At 39.6% G+C, this 13,510-nt stretch overlaps 1 protein-coding gene across 1 annotated transcript in view; it reads right to left on the reverse strand.

Annotated features, from left to right (window-relative positions):
* Positions 1–9,627, reverse strand: part of MACC1 (MET transcriptional regulator MACC1) — a 32,011-nt gene extending 22,384 nt beyond the window's left edge. The window contains exon 1 of the mRNA XM_085050885.1: positions 9,411–9,627. Coding sequence (XP_084907011.1) covers positions 9,411–9,413 — 3 coding nt within the window. The 5' untranslated portion in view covers positions 9,414–9,627. The remainder of the gene's footprint in view (positions 1–9,410) is intronic.
* Between the last annotated feature and the right edge of the window lie 3,883 nt (positions 9,628–13,510).

Consider the following 13,510-nt stretch of genomic DNA (forward strand, 5'->3'; position numbering starts at 1 on the left):
ATTTCATCCTTTTACATACAAAAAATAGTCAGCTGAGTTGCAGAGAAATTTTCATTTGTCCAAAAATATCTGGCTGACATCCTGAGAAAAAAACAATGGCTGAATAGATGCAGTTACAAATTGCTTAGAAAGCTGGACTGAAAGAAAACTTATCCCCAAAGAGTGCTGTGACACCCCTGCAGAAAATCTCCACGAAAATGTTTCAGAAATGCTGTTGATTGTACTCCATCAATTAAAAATATCTGCCCAGGGTTTTATTTAATTATTCTGTTTTAGCAAGGTTTACTATTTTCCACCACAGCTGAAGTTACTGCCTTTGCAGCAGAAGTGGAGTGCTGTAGAGCAGTAACTCTTAGACAGAATCACAGCATTTTAGTATGTTATATCCAGCTTGTCCCCTGGTCTGTCCCTGTCCCCTTCCCCCCTTCCAATAAAAAAAAAAAAAAGCCAAAAGACCAAACACCAAACAAACCCAAAACAAAACAAAAACAAACAAACAAAAAACCCAAACAAACAAACAAACAAAACCACTTAAAAACCCCAAAAAACAAAACCCCAAACCCTGAACCAAAACAAATCTGCAACTCCAATCACTCTTGCACTTTTCCAAGAACTTTTACAAAAAGAAAATTAATTTTCACCAAGAAAACTGGTGAAAGAACTGGCAACTCTTAAGCCTTGGGACAATCCTAGTGTCAGTCCTTTGTTTTGCCTCATCTTTCACAGACACTGAGCATGCTCACCTTCCAATTTTATGCAGACTAAGAAAGTTCAATATTTTATACTATCAAGTTTGGAAAACCTGAAGCTCCATGATCTCACTGGCTTCATACACAGAAAAAATGCTGAATGTCATTTATCATCTAAACCCACCTCTGTAGCCATGTGATGCTCCACTCACTAGAAAGAATTCTCACCTGGTACACAAAGTGAAACTGCACTATAAACTATTGTCAGACTACAGAAATTACAGAAAATTGATTTGAGACCACAAGGATATTTGAACATCATGTAAAACCACATGAATTTCACAACTACTTCTCTGAAATAAAATTTTCATCCAATGTCTAGAGTTGAGTTTTTTTCTGAGAGCCTGTCTTGCAGGAGGGGAAGATAATCTCTCCCTGTGGAAGGAAACTACCAACAGCCTCCCATACATTGGCTATAGCAGATTGAAATGAACAGAAAATCATCTCAAATATCACTAAACAGCCCAGGGTACAAAGTCCCTACAAGTACCAGCACAGGCCATTTGTTTGGCAATCAATGCCTCTGTGAAGCTGGAGTTTTTCTAGCTGGCCTGTTTCAGTCTGACCAGTAACAGCAGAGCAGCCTTTGCTTCAGACAGAAATGAAGCAAATACAAGGTTACAAGTGAAATAAACTAAAATCCAGACCTCACTTACAACAGCTTTTTCGTGCTTTGATTTTCCTAATTAGGAACCTGAAGGCACCTGCCATGTGTTAGCTCAGAATTCAGCATATTCAGCAGCACCTTCCAAATGCCAGCCCTAAAGAAAAAACTTTATCTGGTCTCACCTTCATAAGTTTACTGTCCTTGCTCCATTTGTACCATAATGTGAGAGGAAGAACTCACAGCCCTTCCAAAAGGTCATGGACTTTGATGATCAAAGCATTCCCTTATCATCTCACCTCCTTGGTGGCAAGTCTTGCGTTTTGCACCTTTAACTATCTCCTTCACCTCAAGATAATAAGGTTCAAAATGTGTGTTTTGTTATGTGAAATACTGCAGAACCATATATGCAAAATTCCACTGTTTCATTTTTCCTAACCCAATTAGTTATTTTGTGTTGTGGGGGCTTTGTTTTTTTTTGGGGTTTTTTCCCTATAAAGATCAGCACACAAATACATTTACAGTGCAGTTGAAAGACTGTTTAGGCCAACCAGCTCACTCCTACCATTACACATGTATCCTTGCCATCACTGTCAGGGGTTCCTTGATTAAAGTATACAAGTGTCATGATGTCCTAAATATCCTAAACATCCTTTTAACATTTACCTTACAAATAGCAAGCCAAGCACACACCTTGATGTGCACCTTGATGCATGACACCAAGTAACTTTGCTTAAGGCATTTTTCCTTTGCTGTAATGAGACAGGAGACTCCTGTTATTTGTTTTATCTCTATCCTACAGACACATGTAATCCTGATTGTGCAATTTATTGAACGTGTTTTTCAGCCTCCCTTTTATGGAAATTGTTCATCTATATTTCAGGTCACTGATGATGACAAGCAGATATTTGCAGAACACAGGATTCTCCAGCAAAGTATTGTCTAGCACAAAAAGGGAAAGAAATGCATGAAGTATGTCAACTGATACTCAAATTAAATATATTCTGCTCCCAAAACTTCATCTAAACTTCAGTTTGGCAAGTATTCTTGGAGATGCATGGTCCAAATGTTGACCAGCACGCAGTTATTTTAAGTCAGCTCCTGACAGATCACAGCCCAGGGTTACATTTGTAGGGGTTTCTTCATCTGTAAAAATTAGAAATATGTACAACTTTGCTCAAAACTTGATTCATTATGATCTAAATACCTTCTATAATATAGTGTTTTTCTGTTAGCTATTATACAGCTATGTCACATCCACCAGAAGTGAAAAGTATCACACAGGAGGTCATCCATAAGAACATAAGAAGATATTTGTCTAACGTGGTGCAAGTTCTAATCTTCAGAATTTCAGGAGATTTCACTCAACTTCACACCAAGAAGAAATGATGTTATGTCCCAACAGTCTGGATAAATGTAACTAAACTGTTTGCTCCGTTGTGAAAACTGGTTCAGGTAATTTTATTTTACAGTGCAAATTCACCTCAAATTGCTGATATTAGCAAGATTTTACAATGGTAAGTCAATGTCTATCATCATCATTCAGTATGTTGAATCATTAGCATCCACACAAGTAATTTCATCTTAAAGTTCTTTAGAGATTAGCATTTTAAAAAAAACTGAGGCTTAACCCCTAATCCGTAAGTGAACTTTTGCCTCAGGGAAACAGAATGAGCTTTTGCTCTACTTTCTCTATATTAGGAGAGACACGATTTACCACCTAGGAAAAATTTAGGTTTTTCAGCCTCCCAGACCTATCTGTGCCAAGACACAGTTGTTGGTATCACAGGTGTAAAAGCCTGGCAAATGCTAAGGTTGATAGTTTCAGAATCACTAAATTTGATTTATTCATAGATTTCAAATCCAGAAAAACCAACAAAACAATCATTTTTCCTCTTCCTATGAAGAATCAAGGCCATACAATTTTACCTAGCAGTTATTGTGACAAGCTGCATGATTTTAACACCTTTTATTGAATTGAAAATGTTTTAAAAAGTCCAATTCTGAGCCTCAGAGCTTATGTTTATATTCTGTTGGGACCCAAATCAGGGTTTTCTTTTACTTTTTCATTGGTATTCTGGTAGAACTAGATGGAATAGCATCACTCTGCTTAGCGTTGTACAAATACATAAAAAACAGAGCTTTGTAACAACAAACTGATTGCTTAATGCACAAGACAAGGAAGGGCAGGGATAGCGAAAAGTGGAAATAGACCAGTTTACATATCATAAAATCACAGAATAGTTTGGATTGGAAGGTTACCTTTGAAGGTAACCTTTCAAGGTTAACTAGTCCAAACTCCAAACCGAGACGGAAAGACTAAACCACAAAGAAACTGATAATCATATTCCAGTGTCTTCCACCCCTACTGTAAGAATTGTGTAAACATGTGCTAACCCCTTAAAAATCCAGCTCCCAGCGACTTGTCCCAGACCACTCAGAAAATCAGTGAATGGGAACAGGAGATGAAAGTGCCATGGGAAAAGAACTGTCACCAAGACCAGAGGGATGAAGTAACTGCACAAATATCACAAGAGCCCTTCTCTGTCCCCAAGTGCTCACACCCTGAAAAGGCAATTAACTAGAGAGCAAGGCAAGTATTCATAACACCTCCTGGCAGCTTTTGACACTGCTGTGTTTTTCTTCCCTTCCCAGCTATGAGCAAAAATCAGATACAAGTAAACTGCAGCTATGTATAACAGGTAACAGAAAATTACTGATACACACACACACCCACACCCACCCACACACACACCCCTGGAAAATGCAAATTCCATTAAGGTCAGCTTTCAAGAAAATTGTCCTTCTGTTTCTGCAACCATTTATTACATGAGATGAGGAAAAATTTAGAGAAATTCTTACTTATCTGGGGAGCACGTGAGTAGGGCACACAATATCTTTTGCTGTGTGGTTTGTGACTGCAGCACAATCATTACCAGTTAAAATACACCAGGGAATTCCAAGGTGCAAAGGGCTCTCCTACGTACTTTCCTGATTAGTAGCACTTTTCTGCTCTATCATATTAGTATGCACTGGACAGTGAGAGAAAAACGAGAGAGGAGAGGAGAGGAGAGGAGAGGAGAGGAGAGGAGAGGAGAGGAGAGGAGAGGAGAGGAGAGAATAAGTCACAGAGCAGAAGAACAATCTGTCATTACTCATGTTTGAGACTATAATTTCACACAGAGCAACAGGTAACAATTATTGCTACAGGAATTAGGGCAGTTCTATGAATAAATTGATATTTCTTGTCTCTCTGCAGTGTCCCACCCCTCCCACCTTTACAGAGATCCTGTTAAGGCTAGTGGATCAGAATGAGCTCAAGAATGTTATCATCACATCACAGCCTTTTCTTCAGGGCTCAGAGAAGGTACTGCATGAGATCACGTATGAATATAAACAAACCACTTCAAAGTCTCATTAGTTGTCCCTCCCCCAAGTTATTTCAGGCTATGTCATTTCCTTTTAATTATGCAGCTTAGTGCATGTAGAAAAACAGTTTATTCTTTATGTAAATCCATATCCAAACTTTGGTCCCATTTAGGATCATGGGACAGAAATGAGGCTGCAGGATTTGCCACTGATGGGTCACAAGCTTTGTGCTGACTTGTGAAACTTCTGGGTTTTTTTACAGACGTAGGCTCAGGTGAGAACTTGAACAACTCCTTGTCAAGTTGTTACATGAATGTCCTGTGATGCAGCTTATTCAGCCAGGGGAAAGGAGCTGCTTCCTTTGGCATGATCACAGGATGACTGGCACAATGGACAAGCAAGGCTCTTGGCAGTTATTAGTAGGTAAAGACGAAGCCTGAAATAATATCATTATACCTAACTAGAGGTCAGTGCAGATTAAAAGTATAAACCAATATGCTTTAGAATCAATTTAAATACTTGTGAACCCCCATTTAATGCAGGGAAATATTATATGCCTCCATGGAGAGAGAAAGAGATTAATGAATTAGTTCAGAGCAAGCCTGGAATAGAAGAAGGGTCAAGTCTCCCAAGTCTTCAAAGTATTAGAAAGGAGACAAGATCATGTGGCATTGTGCTTGAGGCTAAACCTGGTCCTGGGGATGCCACCTGACAGCGTGGCTGTCTGGCTGCTCCAGAAAACAGCAGTCCTGCATCTCCTTTGCATCAACACTGGTGCTTATCTGCTCTCACCAGGAGCTGGTCCAGGCACAGTGACTCAGTGCTCTGCTGTGCTGGCCTGCAGGAAGTAATGGCTGGGTATGAGAAAGGGGAATACCCCATTCTGCACTGTGCAGCCATCACAGAGCTTACATGGAGTGCAAGGAGCTACCCAAAGTAAAGTGGCAACTCTCCATCTCACAGGGCATAGCAAAGAACATAAAGATTTTTAAGTACTCTGAGTGTCCAGTGAAGGCAGAGTTCCTCTAATGACTCAAAAATATCCTTTCCCCATTGAGGCAGCTGAAGAAAATGGCCAGATAGTCTACTCTTTACATTTTGGATTCAAATAATTGTCACCTAGAGCCTTTTGTAAATACATAACCCAAACATAAGGCCTCAATTAGTCTCTCCTGGGCTGTGGGATCCCAAAGCATTTCAGCCTGCAGAGTCACCCACACAGCTAGGGAGAGGCAGCATATAATACACCTTTCAGCTAAATAATCAGCCATCTTCTCCTTGATCAGGCTGGCTCACAAGGTGAAGTTTAGCTGCACAAGAAAAGGATTTCTACTCTTTACAGTAATTAATCCATATATGTCGCCTATAAAATTTCAGGTACGTCCAAACCTAAAAGCTTTTGCTCATCACCAAAAGGACACCGAACCAGAGCCAAAAACATCCCTTGCCAGAAGCTGCACAATTGTTTGGGTTTTCTGCAGTTTTAAGTGGTTCAAAGCCCTGACTCAGCTTCACCACTGCTTTTTGGTGGGGATGTACTGCAGTGACTCCATGTGTTGAAGTACACAATAGGCACTTCGAGGAAATTCTGGAGGGTGGAAAGGGAGAGTCAGTAGAAAGTGACATGACTGTGTTTGCTCACAAACCAAAATTACTGAGATTATTAACATTAGAGCAGACTATGAAGAAATATGGAAAAGCCTAATAAATCAGACAGTGTGACATTAGATTTGCTGTAGATAAGGAGAAGTGCTCTCAAAGGAACAATTTGAAATTATTCATACATGTTGATTTTTAAACTAGTTGAAATTTCTAAGAAAAAGTTTAAGCATGATCTTCAGCAGTTTAAAAGGGTGTGCAGAAATGCAAATGGGATACTCATCTGTACTGAGAAGCAAATGAAAATATGGTAAAACATTGCAGGGCTAATTGAGGTACACGTTTTCCATTAGTATATGGCGTCACCTTTACCCTGGAATTCAGTTTCTGAAAAAAAATCACCAATTTTTTTCCCTGAATTACTGAGTTGAAGGACATGAATTGAAAATAACTCAAGAAAGAGGGCAAGAGATGAGAGGAAAAGGCTTCCATAGAATTTTAAAAGATCTAAGGTAAAATTAGACTAAACATTTGGCCATAGCAGCAGAGTATGGGACATCAGGAAAGGGATGATATTGAAGTAGGCTGTTTTATCTTCCCAAATCATATTTCATTTCCCACTGTGGGGTCTGTGAGGTAAATTACAATCCTATGCAGTAAGAGAAGCAATAGGAGAATCTATTTTTCCAGACAGAACTATGTTTATTCTTTTACAAATTTTGTTACATGTATGCACCATATTTGTGGTATAGAAATATGATGAGCTACAGCTGCCACTACTGCAGAGCTCAGCTCTTCAGACATGAGGACATCCTTCAGAAATCATCAGATCAGGTTGACTAATTGGCTGTTTTGTCCAAAAAAAGACAGTAGTTTGATTTATACACCAATGTGATTTATATTTCTGCACTGTATGTGGTTTTGGTGTTTGTTCCACATACTTTATATCCATATTTCAAGGGTGGAATTCCCTGTAGGGACTTGTGCCAAAGTTTACTGTAGCATGAACACATGTAGTTTCTCAAGGAGCTTATCTATTTTGAAAAATAGAGAGGAATGGCATCCAGCTTCAGAGACAGTGAGCATCAAAGGTTTGGTTTTGGCTTTTTCCTTGGATACCATAGATAGAAATGTCTCGCAGATAGTCCACCAAACACAAATACTCCTGGGCCACAGGGGGGAATCGCTATGATAAAGAGTTAAAATAAGTTGAATAACAAAGAAGTGTGCAATTGAACCAAATTAGTTATTCTCATAATAACAGGAAAAAGAGAGGGAAGAGAGCACAATAATTTAAACCAAATATTAAATGCTAAATAAACCTTCTATTACAACATGTTGCTGTGGCAAGTCCAAAGAGGAGGAAAGAAGCTGGTGAAGGGTGTACAAGACAAGTGTTTTGAGGAGCAGCTGAGGGAGCTGAGGTTGTTTAGGCTGGAGAAAAGGAGGTTTAAGAAGGACCTTATTGCTCTCTGCAACTGCCTGAAAGGAGGTTGTAGCGATGTGGGGGTCAGTCTCTTTTCCCAGCTAAAATGCAATAAGACAAAAGGAAATGGCCTCAAGCTGTGCCAGGTGAGGTTTAGATTGGATATTATGAAAAAATTCTTCACCAAAAGGCTTGTCAAGTCTTGGAACAGGCTGTCCAGAGAAGTGGTGGAGTCACCATCCCTGTAGGTATTTAAAAGATGTGTAGGTGTGGCTCCCAGGGACATGGTTTAGTGGCAGACGTGGCAGTGCTGGTTTCATGGTTGGACTTCATGTTCCTAGGGGTCTTTTCCAACCTAAGCAATTCTTTGATTCTATGACTCTGTGTAATTAGCCTTTTCAGCACATTCCCACAGGATATTGTTGTACCATGTAGTTTAGTGAATACAAATGTAGGTATTCCTTGTTTTTAATGTACCCAAGGCAAACACCATTCTCTGGCTTCTAACATGTCAATAACCAGCTTGAACTTGTGCTGTTAATCCTGTTTTACATGTCCCAGCCAACACAGACACTGTGCAACTGTTTTCAGTCTATAAATTCAGTGTTGGAGCCTTTTATATTAACTACTGTCAAATACATGATTTTGGGCTAGGGAAAGTGCTGCCAGTGTGGCAATTTGTGCCTCCCAGGATCTACCCAGTATGAATGATTCTCTCAATTCTCTCTCTATATCAGTTACTCAGGTAGATGCCTATTTCCCTTTCATAATAAAGCCAGTCAAAAGCTATTCCCAAGTTGCTAAAATTTTCTTAAAAAATAAATCCATATGAAAAAAGGAGATATTAGCTGAGTGGCAATAACAGGTAGGAAAAGAACAAAAAATGTTTCTTTTTTGTCTTTCACTTAAATCTTTCTATTTTTAAACACACTGGCCAGCTCTGCTTGTTATTTTTTAGCCATAAAGGGAGATGGTTCAAGGTATGTCAGCATGATAGGTCTTGCCTCTATTTAGGCTGGAGGTATTACCTTTCAATGATTCTTTTAATAGAGAATTAATATTTTAGAGTTCAGAAGTATATGTGCTCTTTAAAACTCTCCTTTTCTGACTTCTAATGGCTGCCTTGTGCACAGGGAGGATTGTTAGGAGGTGTTCACTATCCTGATCACCAGCTCACAATGCCAGAGGCCAACCCAACCGCTGCACACATTGGGTGTTTTAGTTCATATTGTGCTTCAATAAAACCAAAACAACCAATCAACCAACAAAAAGCCCAAAGCCCACAGAGGTCTACACGCAGATCTACAGCAGCTCATTGCACAGATGTAAAAAGACAGAGAAGGCCAGTTTAAGACAGATTGATTAAAAATTTTGAGGTTCGTCATTATTTATGCTCTCAGAAAAAGCAATCACCAGCACTTAGCAAGTGCCTTTCTCCACACATCCCAAATCACCCCAGGGGACAATGTCATGCAATTCAAAATGTACATAAGTTCTGCACCCTCTCCAGTAGCACCTGGAACTAGCAATGGCCAAAAGATAGCATTGCACTGATGCAAAAGTTTTCTGCATTAGGCAAAAAACGACGCTGGTATCTCAGACCCTCCGATGTATTTTAAACATAATCAGCAAAAGATTCTTAAAAGAAAAAAAGCAAACTCACCATTCTTGAAACTAAGAGCTTTTCCTTAGATCCAAATTATGTTTTTGTTCAAGACATCAAGTATTGTTGAAGGAGCACTTATTCCTGCTCTGGCTCTGAAACACTGTGGCATGCTCAGGGTTCAGGTAGGTGCTGGAGCACACCTGGAGAGCCTCCCTCTCCGGAGTGCTGAGCAATGCCTGCTGGAATGTGCAGTCTAGCAGGAACCTGGCACCGCTTGTTCAAACACATAGGCGTGAGCCAGGGGACTACACTACCCATAATTGCCTTGGGCTGGTTTATGATTACACCTGAAACCAGGAGGGGTGGAGTGGGAGTTTCACCTTAGGGGGGAGAGAGACGCAGAGGAGAAGGAGGAAGCATGTGCTCCTTGTGTGCCACTGGAACAGTGTTAGGATTTGCTACTTTCACACGCCATGTTGCAGATATATTGAATTGCTGGGAGGGGTACAAAGAGTGGCCTTCTGATTAAGGTCAAGTGAGAAATAATTAGATATACTGGCAGTGAAGGCAGTGACTTAAGTTGCTTGAACCTGTATGACCGGTTTAGGCATCTCTGTGTATGTGAGAGAATCAGACAACTGGGTACAAGGAAGCAAGTGAAGGAGGGGTGGCAGTAGCTTAGGATATCTACAGAGGAGGGAATACAGAGACAAGGATGAGGAGGAAAAGTTTCTTTTAGCCCCATGTCGTTTAGGAAATAGCAATTTTTTTCCATTAGTTATATTGCAGGTGTTTTTTCTTGATGATTTCAGAATTTCATAGAATAAAGTTTAGAAGGACAAAGGTTACAGGCACAGAGAAAAATGTGCCAGGAATCTCACAGGGACTTTGAGAAAGGATGATTTGCCTATCCTGGTTTTACTTGCTACCTGCGGGTTTTTGACGCTTAGGACTCACAGCTGAAACCTCTCTTTCATGAAAAGAAATTTCACAGGCTTTCTGAGTCTGCATCCAAAAAGTTGAAGTGTAAATCAATCAAGATAAAAAAATGGAGACAGAATCCAGGCTGTTCATGGATGAGGTAATGTCAATCAGTGGTCAATTTCCACCAAATAAGCAACCTGCCAAAATAAGTTGTTCTGTTTTACCAGATCTGACAGCAAAGTGGGGTGAAACTCAGAAAATAATTTCATCCTGAAAAAAATGAAGTTGACATGGCCAGCTATTTCAACTAAATGGTCAATTCATTACAGCAGCATTCAGAGAACTGAATACTTTCCCTCCCACCCAATCCAGAAAACAGCCTTTCCCACCTCACCATATGTGACAAAGATGAAAAAAGAGATGCCCCATAGCCAAATGATTCAAGCAACCAGAGAGATTGTTGAGAGCTGTATCCTACTGTCAGAAGCAGAATGTTAGAGTAATACAGAATGGTTATTCACATTGCGCTAAAACTACCAGTTACAGAAAAATTAGGTGATTTCTACTACCACGGCTTCTCTAAAGGCACAGTTTGAAAAATCGAGATCTGGAAATAGAAAATATAGAACAGATAAGCCCTGTCAGACACCAGGAGGAGAAGGGAAAATTTTCCAATCACATTTAGTGAGTTACTCGGAGGTGTTAAAAAAGCAAGTATTTAATTTTTGTTATATGTTTCATTTTCCAGGTTTTTTGAGTTTTCTTGAGGTAGGTATTGTCTATCATGTGTGTCTAATACTAACGACAATGACACCCCAAACCAGTTGAAACTTACTGTTATACTAATATAATCTAATAATAAATGAAGATCTTGGTAACCTAAACTCTAAATTTCAGTCCCTTTTCTGTTGTCTCAGACTATTCCTTAAAATTTCAGTTTAGATAAAGTACTTTTTCCTGGGCTTAATTTCTCTGGATGGACCATTACCTCACAAAAGAAATGTTTCTTAAAAGTTGAAGTCAGATGTTTCTAACAATCCATCCTTTAGATTAAAAGTATATATTTAAAATATTAGTGGTATTTTATCTTAAACAGAAAGGCTTTACGTTTAGGCTGATAATTTTTAACATACCTTTTTATAAGGATGAATAAAAACCCACTTAAAATATTATGCCAGTCAGCTGTTTCTCAGGTAGAAAATGAATTTAGAATGCATAAAGCTGCAGCTGGGACCCTGCTGACCCATATAAAGCATCTATGGGATTTTAATCAATCTCTAGATCTCATAAAACCATAGAATCATAAAATTATTTGGGCTGGACATCTGGCACTAGATCAGGTTGCTCAAAGTCCCATCCAACCTGGCCTTGAACACTTCCAGGGACAGGGCATCCACAACTTCTCTGGGCAACTTGTTTCAATGCTTCACTACCCTCTCAGTAAAGAATTTCTTCCTAATATCTAGTCTAAACTTATTCCCTTTCAGTCCAAAGCCATTTTCTCTTTTCCTATCCCTACAAACTCCTTTAAAAAGTCCCTCTCTAGCTTTCTTGCAGCCTCCCTTTAGGAACTGGAAGGCTCTTAACTACAAAAGGGCCCAGCTATTAACATGGTCTACCTGGGTTTTCCCTGCAAGGGTGAGCAGTTATTAGCTCCCACATATTTATTATAGTCTGCCACAGAAGTCTCGTTGCATAATAAAGTTTACCTTGAAGGCATCTAAAACAGATATTTAAAAGACAGCACTGCATAGTCTGCTACCACTCCAGACACAGTTCTGACTGGTCAGCTTTCATTTCCAGACTCCTCAGAAACCCAGAATCAGAAACAGCCTTTTTTTGAACAGCATTTGATGAGATGCTGCAGTTTTCTGCAGTTTGACTCATTTTCAGAGGAAAGTCTTCCAGAAAGAAATTTAGACTCTTAGGCCTTAGGAATGCTAAATAATATGTGGACTGTTAATAAGCACTTTTGTGGATTTAATTAACTACACTAGTTGTACATGCATGCTGTATACACAAATAAAAGCAATAGCAGATGCTGACAGGCATCACTTGGCAACAGATTTTTCACTTTGTTTTTGTTTGTTAAGATTAATCCACTTCTCAGATATATTTCTGTCATTGAAATCAGTGGAATTTAGGGAGAAAATTTTTGGAACAGAAGAGGGACCAATGAGGATAATTCTGAGATGGAAATTTTGGAAACTGGGAGCACTTTGTATATGGTAAACCCTGGATTAAATCCAGACATGGTGGATTACTCCACCTGAGCCCAGGAAGAGTGTAGCAATAGCAGAAGAGCTGGTTTCCAGCAGCTGCCAGTTCCAGGGCACAAGCAGCACCACAGGATATTTAACCTCACTTTGGAAGGGGGTGAATGCCACCAAGCCACATCCTTATGTTTTGCAACCTTACTGGTAATGGTGGCAGGATCCTGGAAAGTTTGAGAGCATAAACAGTCACATGCTGGCTTGAAGTAACATAACATGCATGGGACGTGGCAGGCATGTCTTGGCATCTTGTCCGATTACAGTATGTGCTTTCCCCTTCACTGAGTTTGTACATTTTTGCTTGTTTGTTTAAATAACTACATATTTTGATGGCTAAACCTAGCAATGACTGTAGGGTCAAAGGGCACACTTAGGTTCTGTGCGTGAATATATTTTATTTGCTTGCAACAGAAGGAACAGCTGGGGCAGAAAGTAGCATAAAGTCTCAGACCTGCATATGTGTTTGCTGCTATTCTCATCAGAATAATGGAAAACACCAGGGCCTCACTGTACCTTACATATTGTTCTTATCCCATTTGTTTCAGCTGTTCCTAAAGCTCATGAGAAAGCAAAGAGGAACCTCTTGCCCATCAAGCCCAATTAGAAGAGGGACACCATTAACCATAGGCTACGTGACAGTTACCGCTATAATTATTTCTAACACAAATTATCTGTGGTCACTACACTGTTTTATGAATGCATCTGGGAGAGAAAACAAAGGTACAATGTCAGGACACTCTGCTCAGACATGGTCATATATATCATTCTTCCCCTGCCCCTTCCCACCAATGGTAGAAAAACTTCCATGGCAGGAAATATTCAGGCCAAAGATATTTACACATGAGGTAGTAGCTTGGATATAACTCCCAATGAAATAACAATTAATACCAAGAGAGGTGTGGGGGTGAAAACTGGTGTTCTGACAGTTCTATGCTAGAAAATATTTAATAGTATAGTAAC

Source organism: Lichenostomus cassidix, chromosome 2 (genome assembly GCF_008360975.1).
Source record: "Lichenostomus cassidix isolate B80296 chromosome 2, HeHo_3.0, whole genome shotgun sequence".
Classification (NCBI taxonomy): domain Eukaryota; kingdom Metazoa; phylum Chordata; class Aves; order Passeriformes; family Meliphagidae; genus Lichenostomus; species Lichenostomus cassidix.